This window comes from Asparagus officinalis, chromosome 6 (genome assembly GCF_001876935.1).
Source record: "Asparagus officinalis chromosome 6, Aspof.V1, whole genome shotgun sequence".
Taxonomy (NCBI): Eukaryota; Viridiplantae; Streptophyta; class Magnoliopsida; order Asparagales; family Asparagaceae; genus Asparagus; species Asparagus officinalis.
In genome coordinates this window covers 12,417,371-12,441,188 of record NC_033799.1, presented here as the reverse complement: position 1 = coordinate 12,441,188, position 23,818 = coordinate 12,417,371, and the positions used below count along the sequence as shown (strand labels likewise).

Here is a 23,818-nt window from a genome sequence, read left to right as displayed (position 1 = left end):
AATGAGCTCATTTAGAGTCCATTTCTCCTTTTGACAGTTATAACTGACCTTAAATTGGTTAAACTGTGCAGGAAGAGACAACAAAACCAGATGCACTAATAACTCGTCACAAAGATCGAGTTTAAGTGCCTTAAGCTTTGAAGCAATATGAGACATTTCCATAATGTACTCCCTGATATTTCCTTTGCCCTTATACTTCATTGAAATCAAGCGAGCTAAAAGCGTGCTTGTTTCTACCTTATCGTTTTTCGCAAAACGCTTCTCAATTTCGGCAAGGAAATCTTTAGCCTTAGTAATCCCTTCGGATTCTATGCCCCTGAAGGCTTCCGGAACGCCGCGCTTAATGATCATAAGACTCATGCGATTTGAACGCTCCCACTTCTCATGCTCCTTCTTTGCATCAGGAGTGCTATCCGCATTGAGAGGTTGGGGTTGTTCAGTTCTTAATGCATAGTCAAGATCCATGCAGCCAAGAACAATTAATATGTTCTCTTTCCAAACCTTGAAGTTTGTCCCATTTAGCATGGGAATTGAGTTGATGTTAGCAGAAATTGTTACAGCAGATGCATTAGCTGAAATAAAACAAAAGAATGCTCACATCAATAACCATAATCAATAAAATTCAAATAATGACAATCCCCATCCAAGATACCGGCACAACATTAATATTAAGTCTTTGGACAGTAATATTAACTTGTAAGTGATACCTTGTTGCAATGATCAAACATTGACAATAACTCATGTCAAATAATGAAACTATCTTTGGATCGATTCATTATTCACATGTAAACCTTATAATTGTCACACGCTTATCATCGCAGATGTGTATACAGTCTAAATAAATATTAACCTTCCTTTGGGCCGATTAAATATTTACACGAAAGCATACACACAAACATCTCACATTCCTCATGAACAATCTACACAAGAGAGGTTACTTTGGCAACTTCTTGTTTCAATTAATCAATTGGAGTGAGAGACAACCTTAATACCTTAGTGTCATAATATTTGAATTAAATAATTGATTAAAAACCGAATTAGATTTAAATTAAAAATTTTAAATCAACTGAATTTCCAAAAACTTAATTGGGGTCTCACAGCTTAATTAGGGCCCATAACTTAATTGAATAAATTAAGTATACCAAAGTGGACCCATGAAAAGCCGAGACTTAACCATAATGAACACGAAGTTCCCTTAACTTCGAACGCGAGGTTCGACTGTATTGAGTACGAGACTCACTTAAGCACGAACGCGAGGTTCGTCTGAAAATGAACGAACGCGAGGTTCATTTGATAAAAGAACGCGAGGTTCAACTTGGGAACGAACACGAGGTTCGTTTAAAAAATGAACGTGAGGTTCGACTGAAGTACGAACGCGAGGTTCGTCCGAAGTACGAACGCGAGGTTCGTCTGAAGTACGAACGCGAGGTTCGTCTGAAGTTCGAACACGAGGCTCGACTGAAGCACGAACGTGAGGCTCGACTGAAGCACGAACGCGAGGTTCGTCTGAAGTACGAACGCGAGGTTCGTCTGAAGTACGAACGCGAGTTTCGTCTGAAGCTCGAACGCGAGGCTCGACTGAAGCACGAACGCGAGGTTCGTCAAAATTGAGCTTGACGCTCACCTGAGTTGAACGCGAGGTTCACCTTAGAACGAACGCGAGATTCATTAAAATTGAGCTTGACGCTCACCTGAGTTGAACGCGAGGTTCACCTTAGAACGAACGCGAGGTTCGTTGAGCGCGAAGCTCGGTTAAAATTGAACGAACGCGAGGTTCGTTTGAGGTAACCACCTCCTTAATTTTCGCCATGAACCCTTAGGGTTTCAAGCTGAAACCGCCGCCGCCAAACCCAAAAAATTCCTTGATTTTTATTTTCAAAACCAGATCCAGAATCGAAAAAAATTTCTTGATCCAGATCCAAGAAAAATTGAAGAAAAAATCAAAGGGAAATCCAAAAAATTCCAAAAAGTTACTGTTCACCGGTGATTTTTCAGTTACTGTTCATCCGAAGAACTTTTCGTTACTGTTCATCCGAACAAAAATTTTACTGTTCATCCGAACCCAAAAAATTTTACTGTTCATCCGAACCCAAAAAATTTTACTGTTCATCTGAACCCAAAAAATTGAATCTTTAACCAGAGATTTATGATCAAAAACCCAATAAAACTTAAATCCCTAAGAATTAATCAAGGTGGCTCTGATACCACTTGTTAGATCTACATCATGAAACTTGAGATCTAAAACCATATAGCCATGATTAATTCAAAGAGATTAACAAATAATCAAAAGAGCGGAAGCTTATACCTGAATCCATTGCTTGAGCTTGAGATGGGTTTTGATCTTCTAACCTTAGGGTTTCTCTAAATCCGAATTTCTCTAGCTAGATGGGGGTGTAGAGAATTAGAGAATGTAACCCTAGGTTAGGGACCATAACCCCTTATTTATAGATGTTGTACTTTTGTAATTTAGCCCCTCAATAAATCACAATTACAACCTGGTATCTGCACATATAACCCCATGACTTATTTAAATACCAAATTAACCCAACTTAATTGATCACTTTAGTGGGTTATCCTGAAATATAGCAATACACATTGATTAATCATATGTGCCCACAAATAGATTTATTAGATTAAATCCAACATTTTAATTGTTGAACAAAGAAGGAACATTTTCATCAGAATCAGAAACTACTCAATTTCACTTATTCTTAACAAATGGACAAATAACTTTCCAAATTCTAAAATCAAAACATTAGACAAACCCATTACTTTCAAAAGCTATCTAATCTAAACGAAATAACTTCTCAGTAAAATCCAAAATATCTGGATATAGCTCCTAACAATCAACATCTCAAGCTTAGAAACGAACACAAACAAAGAATGTAAGAATGTCAATGAAAAACAAGGAAAACTCATATAGAATAATGATAATTGTTGCACTGTGTTTGGGAGTTTTACTTGGGGGGGGAGAGAAGATAAAATATTATTTGAATCTTCCTTTGCCGGCAAAAAATATTATTTGAATCTTCCGTTGCCGGGACTTGAACCCGGGTCTCTCGGGTGAGAGCCGAGTATCCTAACCAACTAGACTACAACGGAGTTGTGCGTGGAAGTGAAAAAATCTTATTAATCGCTATTTACACAGATGGACATCGATGAGATCCGCCAACAGAAAAAACATATTATTTCTGTTTCCAATGTTTGGTTAGCAACAAGGTAGTTCGAAATGATTATTAGACTAACATTTGAAAAAAGAAAATGTACAATGTCTACTACGTCCGATTTGGTTCCAGCAAAATGCAGCATGTTCTTGTACTAACTGAAAAATTAACAGCTAATATTACTTAATATTCAAGTAAAGTCGACTTCAAAACATGAACAGCATGCATTTGGCAATTGCATATAAATAAATACTTAGTCTGCAAAGGAAATACATTTCTGCAGCAACAAATGTCAATTCAGCCGCTTTTGCATCTAATAAACCTCTAAATATGGATTATTACATTTCAATAAGATATATATCCAACCATGGATTTAAAGTTAATTCCATGCCGCGAATGTTGCATAACTTGAGGAATATATATATATATGCCTGTCCTATATAGACCATAATAATAATAATAAGATATCACCTAATTCTTGTACATCAAAGAGAATAAGAACATTTATGATATTTTGCTATACAAGAAGAATATTTATGATATCTTACAAGAATATTAAATCACTAGTTATTAAGCAAGTTTCCAAGCGTCCATCCAAGCTCTCCATTTTCCTCTTATATATCAAGTGCCTTTATCAAAAGTCAAGACATAAATAAAAGTTTACTAGACTTGGATATATGCACACCTTGTTCAGGGTGAATTTAAAAAAAAAAAAATCAAATTAACAACCAAAATTGAGAGCTTCTTCCGCAGTTTCTCGTTACGTTTGCCTCCATGAAAAGGAACCATCTACGACAATTTCACAAAATTCTTCACTAGTTTGTGAAAAGCCCCAGCACTTATCATATGTACTATGGTGCAAACAAATCGCGAGCCCAAACCAAAGTTTGTATGCATCATATATAGCGCAAATTAATGCTCTCTCTTAGGAGATGGGGATACAAAGAAACCCCCGGCTTGGAGAGCCACAGGCTGGTTAATCCCGATGAACACGCATGGCGATATCGCCGATAGTCTTCACCCTTGCCCTGTTGCCCACTCGCCCTTCTCGACGAGCTTGAATACCTCAAAAGATTCTACAACGGATCCCGTCCTTTTCATATAGGCCGTACATTAAGTAGTATAAGTTTTATAATACAGTTATCATTACATGATGACCAATGATATCGGTGAGATTTTCAATCTTTTATGATCAAAATTTTCAATACTTTCTTCTGGTAACATATGCGTTGTGATGCATGCTACGTACAAACTTGATCGAGTCCGTGTTCCTCTGCATCGCGATACAATTTTTATCGTGAGTTGGCCTCATAAGCTACCTGCAGATACGATGATGGGCACCGCACATCGTGATTTGGACTCATCAAGACCTATATATATATATATATATATATGTAGAAGAAATTTATATTGTTTTGAAATTTATAATCGTTATTTTATTTATGTTCAAAAGGGACGGGTTATTAAGCTATTTGAAAAATCAACATGCTAAACTAGTTTCATTCGTATTCTATAATATTTCAAACTATATGAAAATTTCACCATATATGTTTGATGTTGTTTCTAACAAGATTTATGATACAGATCATGAATTGTATAAGCCGATTAGACCATATCATGGTAAGATCTCATCTCACCAGCTCATCATATCATTACTCTACAAAATCACAAAAATAAAAAGCTCAATAATGTTTGGAATTGCAAAAAAAACAATAAATTTCCACAATTTTTACATAAACCCCATAAATTAGAGCAGTAAAACAACACAAAAAGACATTCCGAAACTTATTGGGGTTTTAGTTTGATTTACCCAATAGATATTGGGTTTTACCCCAAAAGTTATTGGGGGTTTAATGCGATTTTGAAACTAATCGGGGGTTTACTACAAAATACCAAAAGTTTTTGGGGATTTAGAGTAATTACCATGTATATAACTTGCAACTAATTATAGTTTACATAAATGGGCTACTGAAAACAGAGTCCGAAAAAAAATAATGATTCTTCATATAGCATAAAAGTGGTCCTATACGAAGGATAAAGTGTTTCAAAGTCTAGCAAGGATCTACATCAAAAATATAAAAAGTACCACGCAAAGTATGAAAACGATGTTATAAGCAAAGCACAAAAGTATGACCAGTAGAACTCTATTTATATTTTCATATAGCATAAAAATGGGTTAACTGTTGCTAATAAGTACATATAGCGAGGATCAGCATCAAAACTGTGGAAAGTATCATGCATGCAAGTATGAAAAGGATGCTGTTAGCAGAGAGTAAATTAAAGTATGAGCAATAGAATTTATTAATCTACCATTCTGGTCTTAATCATAACCATCAAAATCACAGTATTCTATAACATTCTGCTTAATACTTCCCCATTCTCTGTATAATCCCATACCATAACCAACTACGTGCAATCCAAAGTTACAAACTCAAATCTCATTTGCGCCAAAAAAATAAAAGAGGAAAAAAATATAGAGTGAGATTAATTAGAATGGGAATTGCCTCAAGCCAGAGAGACATTGGGCAGACGACGACGACCCATGGGACTCAGAGGAGGAGTTCGTAAAAATATCACGAAGGTCGTGGAGAAAGATGACAAAATCCCAAGAAACTAAGGATTCAAACGAAGAATATCCAAGTGAAGCTCCATCAACAAGGATAAAGATTATAATCACAGAGGAGGAGTTGAGATCATTAGTAATGCAAGGCTTGTCAACAATGAACATTATTCGGAAACTGTTATGGTATTTTCAATCGTCATAGTGTGACCCTTTGCCAGTAACGGACAAGTGTACTTTTGTATGCAATGTCCCAATCAAATTGGCGGCCAAAGACCAACAAGGATTCCAACTTAGCCGACTCGCCGAGTCCGCATTCCCTCATGGCAACTCGAATGGCAGGACTTGTTGGTCCTCTTGTCGAAGACGACTCGCTACGAACTCACTCGACCAGCTATTCGACACCATTTTGGGGTAGACTCAAGAGGTGTTACTTCTCGGCTAAGTCAAATGACGGCCTCAGCCTTGAGCCTCTCCCACAAACAAACGTGTCAGCATCGCATTTAATACTTGACAAGTGTCATCATGCCTCTAGCTCCGATAATCTTCATGACTCATCGGAACACGACAGCACCGCCATGCCTCCAATCGCTTCTCATTTAATGCGGAAGTGATTTCTCCCCTAGTCATCAGCCGACACCTGTAAAGTAAGTGCTGACGTAGCCGCCAGCCCATGCTTCTTCACTGTCATCCTGTGCTCGACCGAAGTGACGATTCTACCCTTATATCATCACTATAAATAGAGGTACTATTCTGACATGAAAGGGGCTGATCTTCTAAGATCTATTCTCTGATCTAAACTATTCTAAACTACATCTGTTAATAACATCGCATACAAGAATTCTCACAGTTCTTTATTTTCCACCACTCAAGTTCACCAGCTGACTTGATCGTCGGAGGAACCACGAAGGAACCAGTCCCTGTTCTCTCATGAGTTGCTACTTGTGCAGGCTTCGACCACTCAACTCAGAACCGGATATTCAGGGAATGAAACGGCCCCTCATCAATTTCACCTCTCATCCAACAATTTTTATTGACTGTGTAATCATTAACATCAACAGGAACCATGGAGGGCATGCTTAGAGTGTTTGCAAGAAGATCATGAGTAGAAATTTGTATTTTCTTTCTCTTTTCTTTTTTTTAAATGTAAAATACATTAGAATGTGATGTATAATGCAAGAAAGAAAGAAGAAGGAGAACTACACTTAATTCATGTCATTAAGATCTCATAAGATTCATAAAGTATCTTACTTTTATTTTATTGTGAAATATTGATATTCATTAATCAATGGTTAAACAAATTGTAAGATCAAAAGATACAAATTATTATCATGTGTCCAGAAATATGATTATATGATATCTGAATTTTTATTTAGAACATACAAATTTCCAATATCACCGTGTCATAGTTTAATTGGATGACGATTAGGGCTCGAAAATTATTAGCCTTTAACTAAATCACGAGATCTAACTATTTTTTTCATTGTGGACTAAATTTCATCTCATATCTTTGCTAGACTCCAAAACTACGCATTAAACCGAATAGACATGAGATACTCCTAACACATATATCAGATATATATCACCAATCCTGATGATGTATATGTCACTCTCTCTTATTTAGTTTAGAGTTCAGATGGTACGATCCCCTAAATTGTATTATGACATTAATAGGGATGATTCATCATATAAATTAATCATTCTCTAGGTGGCATACTAGGACTTCACTCTTATGCTTCATGGTGTACACCCAACATCGCCTAGAATAGTCATCAACGAACGTGACGAACCAATGTCGACCACCAAGTGATGCCGTCTTAGTAGGACCCCAAACATCTGTGTGCACGTAGTCCAAGATGCCCCTCGTCCTATGAATGGCCGTCCCGAACTTCACCTTCGTCTTCTTGCCAAGTACACAGTGCTCACAGAATTCTACTTTACCACTCTTGGCTCCCTTCAAAAGCCCCTGCTTGCACAATGCCTGCAGTGACTTTTCACCTGTATGCCCTAGCCTGTAGTGCCAAAGTCTGCTCATGTCCGCCTCTGAAATCGCCGAAGCAACCTGGCCAATCTCGGTGCTCCCCTTCAGATAATATAAATTATGATTTCGGACTCCCTTCATCACCACCAAAGATCCCTTAGTAACCTTTGCTACAGCATCCTCAAAGGTCACCCTGAATCCCTTCGCCTCCAAAGCCCCCACTGAGATAAGATTCTTCTTAAGTTGAGGAACGAATCTCACCTCCTTCAGCTCACGGACTACTCCATCGTGCATCCGAATCCTCACAGTACCTATCCCACGAACGCCACAGGATTGATCATTTCCCATGACCACAACACCCCCATCGAGTCTCTCAAATGATGAGAACCAATCTCGCCTAGGAGTCACATGATAAGTAGCGCCAGAATCAAGCATCCACTCCGATGCATCCAAATGGTTCACCTCCGGAGTAATCAAAAGAGAAAAGCTCGAATCATCGGAATCATCGCCTTTCGCAACATTCACCTCATTGGCCTTCGGGCCCTTATTCTTGCTATTCTCCTTTTCTTTGACTTTCGGGCAATCTCTTTTCCAATGTCCCTGCTCCTTGCAGAATGCACATTGATTCTTTCCAAGCTGGTGACGACCTCTTGACTTTGACCTCCCTCTGTTTCCACCTTTCTGATATGAGCTTCTACCTCTCGCCGACAAGGCCTCTCCTGAAGTACTAGCGCGGGAAGTCTCCTTATCCTTCCTCCTCAAATCATAGTTCGTCAATGCGTTAGTCACTTCACTATAAGTGATAGAAGATCTCCCGTTCAGCAACGTAAGCACGAAGGTATCATACTCCTCATCCGGTAAGGAGCCCAAAAGAATAATAGCCTTGTACTCATCTGTGATCTTCTCATCCACGTTCGCCAAGTCCGACAACAACTTAGTGTAGTTGTTCACATGAGCCGCAAGCGAGGTACCTCTGGACATCTGGAATCTGAATAACCTTCGCAGCAAGTGCAACCGGTTCTCAACACTCTTCGTAAGGTACTTATTGTTGAGAATTTCCCACATCTTCATCGCAGACGTCACCCCAATCACATCGTATTTCAGCTCCTGTTCCAAACAGGACCTGATCACCCCGCAAGCATTTCGATTCATCTTTTCCCATATCGCCTCTTCATATTTAGGTGGCCTCACATCGACCATGATGGTCTCCTCCAGATTTTGAGCATTGAGCGCATCCTGTACGTCGCTCATCCACAAACCAAAATTGATCTTGCCGTCATATTTCACAACACTAATCTTAGTGTTCTGAAAACCCACTTGAACTGTGCCTGTCATCTTGCTGCTTTCACCAATTACTTCACCCATAATCACAACTTCCAAATTGTAGAGAAAGATCCAAACTTTGAAAGAATAAGAAATTACCCAACTGAACCCTAGATTGGATTCCAAATAGAACTCCTAACCACACGAGGAAAGCGAGATCTTCAACGGCAACTTCAAACCCTAACTCCACCAAAGCCTAGAACTCCAAGAACCAAGCTTCAAACTGAATCTTCCTCCACCTAATCCAAAACCCTAGATCTGAATCTGAGCTCTGATACCACTTGTCGCGCGCCTTTGCGGAAGCCTTGCACGAACTCACAACGAACCTGTGATCACGAGTAGAAGAAAGACAAACTCTTGCACAAATCCAACCAATAAAGCCAAATCAATCCAAACACAGAGATATACGTGGTTCGGCAATTTGCCTACGTCCACGGGGAGAGGATGGGGAGATTTCACTAAATCAAGGAGAGTACAAAGGGTTACAATCACACAAATTCTCTCAAACTAACCCTCAACCAAAGATCTCACCTTGCTCATAATATCTCCCTCTCACAATGCTCAAAAGATTCCTCAATCTCTGATATTTTAACCTCACAAATCGTTTCCCTATTTATACCAAAACAAAACCCCAATCAGACTGCAAATAGGAAACCTACGTATGCAAAAAAACCCGTCGTAAGTCGACTTAACAGAGCTCACAAGTCGACTTGACAGAGAGAAAATCAACAACTGGAGAACACTTCATAAGTCGACTTAACAGACTGTTAAGTCGACTTGCCATAAGTCGACTTAACAGTCATGCTAAGTCGACTTGACAGAGGCTAAAATCACAATTCGGCTGCAGATCGTAAGTCGACTCGTGCACAGTGCATGAGTCGACTTATGCCAGTTTTTCTGGTTTTTCTGATTCTTTTCCTGATTTCTCCACAATGAAGTCAAGCAAATGATGTCTGATTACAGTCATCAAACAAATTACAATAAACGATGTTTTTGTTCAGATGCAGCAACCCTAATTAACCCAAATGAATTTTCCCTTTTATTTTTCATTTTTTCATTTTTTTAGAGAGAGACAGAGCTAGTGGCTTAAATTCAAATTGTACGTTGAACTGATTTCTTATATAGAAATTCCATGAAACTGCCACGTGCGCATCATTTTAATTGCGTGCATATATATATTGCTCTCCTTAATACCTTGACTTTGACAATTTCTAATCCTTTTTGGCTGCCTAACGTCCCTAACGTCTTCTCTCTTCCTCTCTATATATAAGTACCCCATAGAATGATAACAATGATAACTTCCACAGATATCAAATTCCTTTGAAAATATTTTAACAAAAAGATCTCCAACTTAAATCAAAAGCAAATAAATTCTATTTTTTTTTCTCTCGCTATTTTGAACGAAAAGAGCGAAGAATGGGAAACTGTGTCAAACCAGTGAGATCACGGGCAGACGACGGAGATCGGGACTCCGGCCGACGAGCACCAAGAGAGCCTGAAACACTCTAAGGCCGAAAGAGTAACGATAAAGATGAGCAAGAAACAGTTGGAGGAATTGCTACTGCAAGTTAAGAAACAAAGATATATTGTCGATAAATGAGATATTATTAGCTTCATATCATGTGAGTACTGCATCAAGAAATAGCGGAAATAGGAGTAATAGAGCTTGTAATTGGTCATGGGGGTCAAGACTTGAGAGTATACCAGAAATGGTGATGGAATGTGATTTAACTCTTCGTTGAGGGTTTTGATTGTATATTGAAAATATGTGAATATAGTTCGTTGATATTTGATTTTACATTGTTGGAAAAAAAAAAATGTCAGTTCTCTCTTTGATGATTTTGGTTGCACACTGAAAATATGTGGATAGATTTCATTTATTTATATTTGATTGAGCCTTTAATTAAGGGGAAATTCAATCCGTTGTTGCAAAAATATATATTTCCTTTTCTGAAAGAAGTTTTAATATTTGAGATGGAAAATTTGAATGTGAAATCGTTAGAGTATGATATTTTGTCTTGAATGGGGTGATAGGGCTTATTGGAAATACATATAGACTCATAACATATATACTCGTCGCACTTCAATCTGAAATAATTTCCACAGATAAGAATCCAACATTTGCGCCCAGAACTTTCATATGGTTAGGGTTACAATATACATAGAGTATAACGATCTTAGTTATAGGCATGTATAAAAATACATCTTTGCGTTACTATAATGTAAATCGAAGTCGTCCATTATTATCTACGTGCCATCAAATCTTAGTGGATCAAAAATCATGTGGCCCGGAATTTTCTACCTATAATTTAAGCAACTCCAACTAATTGTCATTTGAGATCTTCACAGACCATTCATTTTTAGACCATTAGATGCGTAAACCAGAAATATTAAATCTATGTGATATCTTATCTCCCCAAAGTTTTGAATGCAATATATCACAATGAACGGTGTGGATTATAAATATCAATAGTAAAACATACACTTGTATAGGCGTGTATAACTAAATTAGTTACGTCATGTGTGTATTATAACTGTATCCATTTGATACATATTAATGGAAATATATTCATTTATCGAGGGGGGGAATATTTTCAATAATTTCGGATCAAATTAAATTAAGCAAAGTTCAGGGCAATTGATTAAACTTATCATTACAAACAAAATACTGAGCTAATGGCCAGGTGCAAATACAACATGAATCACTAAAGCCCAGAATTGACCATGGGAGGGTCTTAATTTGGCTGGGACCCAGTGATCCAAAGCCCACTCTAATTAAGTAATATACCCTTTCGGAAAATAATTTCTCGTTCAAAATACAAGGCTTAATTTGTTCGCCTGGTCTCCAATATCATTCCGCCGGCGATTACTGTCGCTTGCAGGCTTTTCCGAACCAATCGATCGCCATCTGATAATATTTATATTGTTATTTTATTCATTTATTAAAATGTTAACAGAAATTGTGCTGGACGTACGTAAAAGTGGAGGCTAAATGAAATGATAGCTAGCATCACCATTAAACGATCTTCATAACTTGAGGGTATATTAATTGCTAACGTAATTTCTTCTTTTCATGGGCCTAGTTAGACCGGGCTCAGAACTCTTGATATCATTTGGGCTTTGTCCTATGAACCTTTTAGCGGAGGGCCTTACTGCGTTTTTTAAGCACGAGAGAAAATGAAATATATATAAATCGTATTTAAAAATCTGATTTAGTGAGAGAAGCCACTGATAATTTACTCGCTGTGCAACTTTAGTTCTTCATCTTAATTTTTCTCAACTTGATTAACTTGATGGTGTATGGGCTTCAGTTTGCACAAAAGATCAGAACACCAGTTGGTTATCTGGAATCAGTTCGCCATAGGACAAAACTATAGAAAACCTCTTCTCGTTAATTGCTATCAGAAATTATGTATTTTTTAATATAGTGATGTAGACACTGAATCTAGACATAAATCAAAATTCGAAAGCCAAACTGTTGTAGACCGCATATAGTTTTTTTCCCAAAGGTTTAAAGCGAAACACAGAAATAGACCTGCTCATTCAAGACTACACCAACGACCAAAGGTCCAACCATCGATCACTCAAACTGTCAAACAATATTATTACAAACCCCAAATGCATCACAAGGATTCAGATTGAAAACCACACATACATAAAAATGAACGAATTTTATATTGTACTATGTTACAACTAACCGAGAAAATTAGCAGAGAAAATGGAGTTTACAAGAATTCAGAAAAAAATCACAGATACATTAAAAATGAATGAATTTTGTAGTGTAATGTTTTACACAAACCGAGAAAATAAGCAGAGAAAACTGGAGTTACGTTATAATATTTCTTTCTTGAAAACAAAAAACGATTAACTGTACCAAATACTTTGTCAAAAAGATAGTATAGAGAAGAAAAGGAACAAACAGATTTTGCCAGCCGTAAACCTGGTGCTCACTGCTCAGCCTGCACATTCTAAATATTTGCCTGCTCATTCCGAACATTGTCACTATCGAGCTTCTGTTCATGCCTCACGATGTTCGCCTGCTCATTTTGATCACTATCCACATCTACTTCTTGCTTCTTCATGTTCTTAGCGTTCTCATGCTCAATGCTGTCCACATCGAGTTCTTGCTGGTTCGTGTGGTTATCCTCTTCGTTCTGAATGTTAGGATGCTCAATCTGAAAGCTATCCTCACTAAGTTCTTGTTGCTTTCTGTCATTAGTCTGTTCACACTGAATGTTATCCATATAGAGTTCTTCTTTTTGCTTCATGTTGTCAGCTTCCACATAAAATTCTTGCTGCTGCTTCATGTCCTTAGCCTCTTCCTTCTGAATGTTAGGCTGCTCACTCTGATAGCTATCCTCGTCGACTTCTCGTTTTTGCTCCAAATCATTAGCCTGCTCGCTCTGAATGCTATGAAGTTCTTGTTGTTGCTCTCTGAGGCTAACCTGGTCATTCTTAATGTTGTCCTCACCGAGCTCTAGCTGTTGTTGCTTTATGTTGTCATCCTGTTCATTCTTAATGCTATCGAAATCTTCTTGTGGCTCTATGTTTTTAGCCTGCTCGTTCTGAATGCTATTCTTATTGGCTTCTTGTTGTTTCTCAGCGTTATTTGCCTGCTCATTCTGAATCATATTCTTGTCCGGTTCTTCTTGCTTCTTTATACTGTCAGCCTGCTCCTTCTGAATTTTCTCCTTATACAGTTCTTCTTGCTTCTTTATGTTGCGAGCCTGCTCTTTCTGAATGTTCTCCTTGTCAAGTTCTTGTTGTTTTTTCATCTTTGCTTCTACCCTCTTGATTGCCAAAGTTAGACGCCTCACATTCGTAGCTTCTGACAGTTCATCCCGAAACTGGGACTGGAAAAAGAATACAATATTCAGCAGCACATATTCCAAATTACAAGCAGTTAACAATCAAAAATTCTGTAATTCTAAAATTGCAACTTTTCTGCAGGAGTGAACAAAAAAACAACTAGATACACAATCACATAATAAAACTGAAAACTGTATTGTTTACTTGTTTCTTATAAGATTAAATTATATCTTTTTGACGACGGTAACAACTATAATGAAGTATCACCAGCATTCAGATTCATTCGTTACTGCATCAATTTCCATTACAAAATAATATTCATAAAATAGATAGAAGTAAAGGTGCACAGTTGAGGAGCGGCAGTTTGAAAACCATGAGGTTTGTTTGATAAGAGGCAGAAAGCATCACGTTGGAATGAGTCACTAGAGTCAAAATCATCTTCATGCGATTAAATTCAATTCCTCATATACTAGAACAATTATAAACTTCACGAAACTTGATACAGATTATAAATAAAAAATATTCACTAACTTAAATCATTTTATCTTTGTGTTTCATCATAGGATTACATTTCTTCTTCTTTGTTGACTAACAATCTCTAACTATAGCGATATTATCCTGGAAGCTCAAACTATACTGTGGAATTACAACCCATAAAAGGAACAATTCTGTATCAGGAAATAGTCTCACACGCTATAGCCTATATCAGATTGTACTGAGACTGAAATCCATCTCTCAAAAGAGAAAGGGGGGAAACCTCTTTTATCGCACATTAATCACTCTCCAAAGACCACTCACCCGCTCACCTAACTGCATCCTCAGACGCTTGGTTTACATTCTATTTAATTAAAGAAGATTAAAACCTATCATGTGACCTGCTCCTTTAAATAGGAGACAACCTCAACCAAGTCATAAAGCATTCACAATGCAAAACCAAAACCAAAACCAAATGGCATATAATATACAAGAAAAGTAGGCATTGTTGTCTTCAATACCAATTATGAATCCTCAAAGGCGTCGCGTTTTTCCCAGCTTGCTAAATTTTAACTGAACCTTCTTAGCAAATGGTATTAATCACTAGCTTTCACCATTCCTAGCTTTAAGTAGAAAAATCTATCTACTATTAAAGCTCAGTTTCTTCTACAGAACTTCAATTTCTGTGCAGACAATAATTCACTAAAGCTTAACTTAAAGATAACAAAATAAACCAAATGTACTTGTTGACCTCACTTGATAAAAATGCCATCCCAAATTGCTGAGGAAAGAAATCATATGTATGCCTATGCCCTGATGTCTCCCATTCAAATACTAGAGGACTGTAATTGCAATCAAGGTTTTAAATATCGAATATCGAAGAAATATTGGACGGCGAAAATCCATCTCAGATTGTGGATATTGGGAAAATATCAAGGATATGTAGTAAATATTAGAGTGTCATATACTCATATTGGATGATGTGCATTATAACATAATGTCCTAAAACATAATCTAAATATACTTAAAGAAATGTAAGCATACAAAAATCTAAATAATATATGTTTAGGATCATTAACCAATTGTAAAAAAAATTTAAGGGAAAATAGCCAACTAGAATTTGCTTTAAAAACATCTTAGGGCTAGATTTTGCAAATAATATTAAAGAATTTTGTAGAACTATATTGTTCGCGACAAGCCATATAAAAGGACAAGTCGGCTAACATATCAGCAGAAGTATCGGTCATGCTAGGGATATATCGCCCAAACATTGCCAAACATGGTGAAGGATATTAAACTATATCGTTTTGCTTAGAAAAATATATGTCTGCCGATGTACAAGTTATGTTAGGAATATTTAAAACAATGATTGCAACAATTAGCCCCTTGAGATAATCTCTCTAATATAACTCAAAAGTCGTCAAGCAGGCATTTTCCAATATATCGGTCGTCATGATGTGAATCTCGCGGAAATATTCCATCACACCATCAATTTCAAATTCTAAAAATGCTCCTACTGTATCAGCATGCTATTGTAGACTTGACAATCATTTTTCGATAAAGATATAGCATTAAAAGCTTATAATTTATTCTCTTCATATATTTAACTCATTGTACAATTTTCCTAGGAGTTTCTACACTATAATTTTAGCAGAGAAAACTGCTACAAAAAGCAACTGATAGATTGCACAAATCTTTGCCCTTCAAAGATATTACACAGTTTCAGTGCCATTATTCAGCTTCAATGCCACATTGTAACGGGCACCTTCTTATGTCACGTGTTGAGGTTGGATCCATGAACACTTTTGCATAATTTGCTCTAGCTTTATTCCTAACTTTTGATGTAATTTCATCCAATTCCTCCTCAATGTAAGCCATAATCATTTGAGATGCTTAGGCTAAGTTTTAGCCTATTCCATCACATCCAAAATTTACAAAATGATCTAAAATCACAACTGTATCTAAGAATTATTCAATGTGGACCTTTCTTCTTCTTTTTATGTTTTTCTTTTTCCTTTTTTTCTGTTTTTTCCCTTTCTTTTTTTTAAGAGAATTCTCGATGTAAACTAACTGGGTTCCCGATAATGATTCCTGTTGTACCAGATGCATTTGCTTTTAGTAAACCAAGTTCAACATTTATAGTTACAAAATGAGGGTCATACAGAGCTTCTCGCACACGAAGAAATTTTCCTTTGGTGGAATTGAGGAGTCAAATTGCAATCATACAAGAATGTTTTCACAGTACAAAGCATTTTTTAAGAAAACAAACAGAACAATGACACAGATGGCTATCTTGGTAATTGTCAAATGGGATCTTATATTTTTCCTTGGTAACACCTTACAACTTATAGAAGGTAAGAAGTTCTATGGACTTGTACTCTGCACTATTATAAAAATGCCACAGGTTTGTTTTAATGCCTATGACTCAAAGTGGACATTTACAGCCCAGGAAATGATAATTAAGCAAATGCAAAAAATTAAGGACTGTTAGAATAGTATATGGCCAGTATATGATAATGAAGCCTATTAGTCGTTCTATTTTCTTATATTCCCAGCTCTAATGTTGCTCCCAGTTCCAAATTGATGCTACAAACCGTCAATACTATTATTTAGAAAGTAGCCTCTATCATTTTAGTTGAAAATTATTATCTGCTGGAAGCATAATTATGATCACTCAGCAAAGACATTTTTCTATCCTTAGCCTACTTACTGTAGGGACATAACAAGATAGAAATACCATTAGATTCATCTCATTGCATCTCTGCAAACCTTCAGCATCAACACAAATAACCAACTTACAAGACAACATATCTATATGTTAGGCTGAGATGGTGTAAGGTTAATATAAACAGTCATAGATAAGCTTAACATAATGATCTGTGTCATGAGAGGTAGAATTTATTTGTCTTACCATGGTGAATACCATAGTGTTTCCTATTACATCCTAATCTTGCTTTTACCACTTCCAGAAACAACAAACTGCTACATAACAGGAAGCACATGTGCCTAATTTATGGTTCCCTTTATCACAAGCATCCTCAATGTTAATTCATTATTCATACAAGACTGAAAGATGCTTGATAAATCAGATACAGTCTATGAAAAAGAAAAAAGTTTCAAGAAGATGTTTTGATAGTAAGGCAGACAAGGTAATGTTATTTTAGATTTTCCAGTCTCAGCCATGTAAACGGCTAGGAGGAAACCACATATTTCATTGGTTGACAATGTGCATTCTGTTGGCAACTCAGAATTTTTCAAGGGGCAATTGTTTATGTCTAGAGAATAGATGGTGCAGAAAACAGTAATGTACTCCGGTTATATAGATACAAGAAGGAGACATGAAGGGTTTCCTTAAGATGGCAGCATATGAATTCATGTCCAATGCAACAGTTTCATGTTACAAGGATTGGGAGGTGATGTTCAAGGAAAGATGCAGGAAAAAAAGTACGAGCAATGTCAGTTGGAGGACTATAAACAGTTCTATATTTTAGGTAAGAGCAGTTGTATACTTGTATTACCCTGACACTGCTCGACTTCTTCCAAATTCCAAAATGAAACAAGAGAAATAAACACCATCATGCTCCTCAGCAAATAGTCCTAAAGATTGAGCCTCGGGCTTTCACTATGGTTGGGCTCGAAGAATGTTTATTACTTTTGTTGCAGATTTGTGGAAAAAAGATCCAAGAAAGCAAAAGCTGATTGCAAATCTTAGTATCGTTTGAAAAACCAGTTCATTGGTTGTGTAATTTGACTTGCAAACTAGACTTTTCTCAACTTCAAACAGACCTAATGAGCTAAAATCACATTCAAGAAGATATCTACACCCAACTAGCTCTCCCTTCATAATATTTTGCTTTCACACCATTACTTCATCTTTATCTTAATAATCTAAGGCTACTAATCACATAGATTAAGTTAGTACACTTATTTATCCTATTAATCTAGTATCAACACAACATGCAATTCATACCACAAATTTGTGAGCCCCAAAGGATTGTTTCTTACCAAGTAGTGAGTGATTGAGCAGTATTCAAATTGAAATTGGAAAAAAAAATTCTCTAATGGCCTATCTACTATTTCAAAGTAAAGATACCTAAGTTATCCTTGGCTAATAAATTCACTCAAAGCAAACTAAATTATAGGCCAGGAGACTTGGATTGTAATAAGTAATAACTTTTACCACAAGCTGAAAAGACCAGTGACAAACAACAAGTTTGCATGCATGTGTGCAAATATGGCAAGGATCAGAAGCTTGCATAGTCTATCATTAATTGCAAACATATAATTTCACATTTCTGAATAAAACTAGAATCTACAACTCAACTTCACATGAGTAGTAACAAACTATTAGCAAAACAATTTACTAAACTATAAAAATACAATCTATAAACAGTTCATCCACATTTCCAGTCTAAAATCTACGTAAGCATCAAAATACCATGCATTCCAAGAGAAACTATCCAGTGATCCATGTCCATCAGATACTTGATGCACTAAGGTTGTCTACATTTGGACCAGTCCAAAATCGGAGGAGTTTGTGAATTACTAGTGCGATAATCCAAGAGTATTTCTCCTCTTTGCACACCAACTATCCAGTAAACATGAACTTATCTAAACAAATCGATTGTCAATTTACAAGCATTTACAACTGCCAATTCACAACGATAATAACATCAAGATATTAATGAATCAAGCATCAAGAATCTAACTCTATTCCAAGAAAACTCAATATCATGCATTGCAGGAGAAACATCAATTGATCTGTGTCCGCTAGATAGTTGCTGCACACCAAATAATCTAAAAGTTATTCTCCTTTTTGATACCAGCTGTCTAGCAGATATGGACAACTAGAACTTTTTTCCGAACTGCAGACTCATTCAAGTAAAATGATTACCATAAACAATTTACAAGCACTATAGAGCTGCCAATTTCACCACAACAGTGACATAATGAATCAACCATCGCAAATCAAAATATAGAAAGAAAAAAAATTCAATACCTTGTCCAAGGTATCGGCACGCCTCTCGATCTCCTCCCTCTCCAAACCCTCCTCATTCTTGACCCCCATCACGCAAACCAAATGCCCCCTCAGAAACTCCCTGCAGTGCTCCTCAACCTGCCCCTGCGGGAACACCGACCCACACCCCGCCTGGAAAAAGGGGCAGTTCATCATCTTCATCCTGCACACGGTGATGCAATGCCGGTCCATCTCCCTCCTCACGATCCTCTCCCCGCACCTCTGCTCGCAGTCCAGCACCTTGTACGCGCAGACCTGGTCGTGCTTCTCCTCGTGGAGCTTGCAGTACGTGACCATGCAGCCGTCGTTGCGGCACTGGACGGGGCGGAAGTCGCAGTGGGCCTTGTGGAGGTCGAGGTCGGGTTGGGAGGTGAACTTGCGGTTGCAGTGGAAGCGGTTCTTGTAGTCGATGTTCTTGAGGACCTGGTCGGCGAGGGACTGGCGGCGGTCGAGGTCCAGAAGGAGGAGGAGGACATGGTGTGGCGAAGGAGTCGATCTTGTCGTCGCGGGAGTCGGAGAGGATCCAGACGGAGAGGCGCGGCGACGAGGAGCGGCGGGGGGAGGAGAAGAGGTCGAGGAGGTGGAGACGACGTCGAGGGGGTCGTCGAGGTCGGGAGGGCGAGGAGGAGGAGAGGGGATGGGGTGGCGGGTCCACGGCGAGGGAGGCTAGGTTGGGGATGAACGTGAGGGAGAGGGACAGGAGGTGGTCGACGAGGTCGCGGGGGAGGTCGAGGCGACAGAGGAGGGGGAGTTGAAGGGGTCGCCCGGCGTCGAGTCCACGGCGGCGGTGGATAGCGCGGGAGGAGGAGGCCGGCGAGCTTGTGGACCAGCTCCGAGTCGAGTGGGGGCAGGGGAGGAGATCCACGGAGGCGGGGCCACGTCGGGGCGGCGGCGGGGTCGGGGTGGGGCCGCGTCAGTCGTCGCGGGCCACGCGTCGGACGAGATCCATCGGGGGGACAAGTTGGGGGTGCGAATTCTTCGGTGGGCTTTGAACCGGTTAATTTGTTTGTTTCTGGTGGGACCCTCTGGGATTGTGGGGGCGCCCGCGGGGAAAGGGGCGCAGATTACTAAAATGCATACATACCCCCAGTTACGTTACTACCATATTTTAGAACGGAAATTTTTTTTAAAATTTACCCTTTTAAAAAAATAATTAGCAAAAGTAATTATTTTGCTAAATAGTTAGTAAAATCCATCTCTTTTGTTCAGCTCATCAAAACTGGTCAAAAAATGGTCAATTTTAAAAATTTTGATGTTTAAAATACATGAGACTATTAGTCTCGTATGTTTAGCGAACGCTAATCAAAAAATTAAAATTCTCTCGAAAGTATACAGGACTAATTATCCTATGATAATAGCAAAAACTAATCACTACCAAATCAATATACACAAGACTATTGGTCCCATTTATTTACAGGCATGGATATAAGCAGTTGTGCCCAAATCTTAGGGCACAATTGCATCTCTTTTCTCGTTCTCTCTCTCTCTCTCTCTCTCTCGATCTCATTTTCTTCCATGGTAGCCCAAGTCTCTCTTGATCTCTCTCCCCCCACCATATTCATCCTCTCCCACGTAACCTCCTTTTCCCTCAATTTTCTTTCTCTCCTTCTCTCCAAACTCAAACCAAGCCTCCTCTCCAAAATTCCTCTCTTTATTCACTCCAATACCAAGTGTCGCCACCTACATCAATTCTTGAGCGTTGTTGAACTCTGACACCGTCTAACCTCTCTAACGCCGACAAGCTTCAACTCTTCATCAAGGTGAAATATTCTAATTTTCTATAATCCTTTAGTTTCAATTGAAGTATAAAAATAATCCTATATTTTGATTACTTTTATTTTAATTTTGATAAACAATATGTTTTGGTTACAATTAGGATTTAACTAGAAATTTGGCAGATTAATTTTGATATAGAGGGTTTTTTAATTACGTTTTATCTAAAAATATAAATTTTAATTTATGAAGTGTAATAGATAATTTATACGTAATGAATGTTAATATTTCAGTTCTGATGGCGAACGAAATACCAATTATTTGTTTCTTTAATGGAAGACTGAGCATTGGAGTGAATAATATGTCTATATATGAGGGAGGATCTAGAAAAATGTTCATGTTATCTAAAACATACAACTTTGATGGAATGGTGAAGGAAATACATAGAGTCACTAGAATTAACAATGGAGAGTATGCAAGTAAGGTGTTCTGTAATTGTCAATAAATGAAAAAAGAATAATTGTTGTAGACATCACTAATGATCAAGACTTGATTGACATAATACAACTCCCTAAAAAGGGAAGTCTCAATTTAGATGTTCATTGAAAATTTTTTAATTTCCGGTGTTGCCCAAGTTTTAGATGCTCCTGGAAAATTCTCCTGCATACTTGACTTATAAAATAACTCGAGTGAATTTATTTCATCTCCAAGTGTCGTGCATTTAGAAAATGAATCAAATGTAATGGCATGGACTCAACTACAACATTTAAGTGGGTCTTCCCTTTGTGTGACGTCAAGTGATATATTCTACAATGCTTCAGGTCATGTTACAAGTAATTTACCGATTGGTTCCATTGTAGAAGAGGATGAGGATGCAGATAATGATTTTGAAGATGTTGAAGAAGAGCAACGACTTGATAACATACAGTATGCAATCGGAGGCATCAATGAGGACACTCATTGGATGAATGAATTTTGTATACACAACGATTATGTGAATTCTGAAGAACCATTGCTAGAAGAGTCTCAACATGAGGAGTGGATAAATGTCTGAACAAGCTAAGTTTGTTGATCTTTAATCTAATTTTGAATGACCCGATGACTTCACATTTCAAAAAAGGAGATCTATTTGAGAATAACGAAGCGTTGATTTTCGCTATACGTGAATAGTCCATCAAGAATCGGGCCAAATTCAAGGTGGTGAAAACTAATATAACAAACTACTATGTAAAGTGCTACTTCAACAAAAAAAACTCATGGAGAGTATGCAAGTGCTCAAGATGAAAGAAATTCAAATCGTCCTTGGAAGCTTAATGCAACTATTAGAAAAAAAAACTATTGTCTAATTTATGATTTATAGCTATTGCAAACTTCATGCATGTTGCAATCCGACTGTCAATGTCGATCATAAGGCAGTAACTTTCTCTTGTATCTTGAAGTTAATCATGTCCAAATAAGGAGAGAACTTGATCTAACTCTAGGTCAAATAATTACAAAGGTATACGATATAAGGAAAATAATTATATTCAAATATAAGATATATGATGCACGAAGGAAGGCGTTGACTAAAATTTTTAGAGATTGAGAGAAATCTTACTAATTACTTTTGCAATATCTTGAAGCAATTAAGAGGAAAATTCAGGTACCAAATATGAGATATTGTCTAAAGAGATTGCACCAGCAGTGGAGAATGCGAATATTTTGGGTATTTGTACCTGCTATCAATGGATTCTCATTTTGCCATCCACTCTTGAGCATCGATAGCACATAATACATATGTATGTGGCAAGTACAAAGGAGTACTTTTGGTTGTGACCGGTGTAAATGTAAATGATGGGCTATTTCCATTGGCATTTGCAGTTGTTGAGGTAGATGACACATCAAGTTGGATGTGATTTTGTCAATGTATCTATAGATTCATTCCTACTATCCAAAGTCTCAGAACAATTACTTTTATTTCTGACGGGATGGAAGAAATTCCACGGGCCTTGCATGAGAGTTTCAGAGCACCACATTATCACATATATTGCTTGAGGCATATAAGAGATAATTTTAACAAAAGATACAAAGAGGTTAATTTATAAAATCTATTGTGACAAGCCGGATGTGCAGCCGACACTTTGGTGTATGAGCATTGTAGGGAGAAGTCATTGCCAATTGAAGCACACAACCGGATTGAATAAAACTTGAAGCTGCAATATAAAGATAGATGGGTGTTAAATAAAGATGGTGGGTGTGTTATTATATGATGAGAACTAATTACTCTAAAAGTTTCAATGGCGTAATTAAGGGTGCCCAAGTTATACCAATTCAAGCTTTGGTTGCAAGGACATTATATAGGTTGAACGCATACTTGCCCAAAAGACATGGTGATGTGTAAGTTGGACGACAAGTTACACTCTAAAACATAAGAGTATATTGCAGAAAAGGATTGTGGCTGTAAGATCGTGTAGAATTATTATGTTCAATGATAATGAATGAGAGATTAAAAGATTGTGAAGGTACTTACATTGTTTATCTCTGTGACCAAGTATGCGGTTCTACTTATAATATACCACAATTGTAAAAATTGTCATGTAAACATGTTTTAACAGCTAGTTACAATCAAGATGGTGGTGATAGATTATCTTATGATTGGTATTATTTAGCTTAGTATTCAATGGATCATTTTAGAAAGGCTTACAATGATAGTTTCATCCTCCCGATGGTAGTTGCTATTGGTCGGCTTATAATGGATCATGTCTATTACCAACTCAATACGAAAGACAAGTGGGATG

At 37.5% G+C, this 23,818-nt stretch overlaps 1 protein-coding gene and 1 non-coding gene across 2 annotated transcripts; both read right to left on the bottom strand.

Moving 5' to 3' along the window:
* TRNAE-CUC lies at positions 3,030–3,102 on the bottom strand. The gene has a single exon. It is a non-coding gene; the product is annotated as a tRNA-Glu (tRNA).
* LOC109845764 (TNF receptor-associated factor family protein DDB_G0290965) lies at positions 12,768–20,749 on the bottom strand. The gene is given in 7 exon segments (XM_020415034.1): positions 12,768–13,881; positions 19,311–19,783; positions 19,786–19,818; positions 19,821–20,060; positions 20,063–20,125; positions 20,128–20,353; positions 20,744–20,749. Coding segments are annotated over 7 exon segments (1,926 nt in total). The 3' UTR covers positions 12,768–12,996.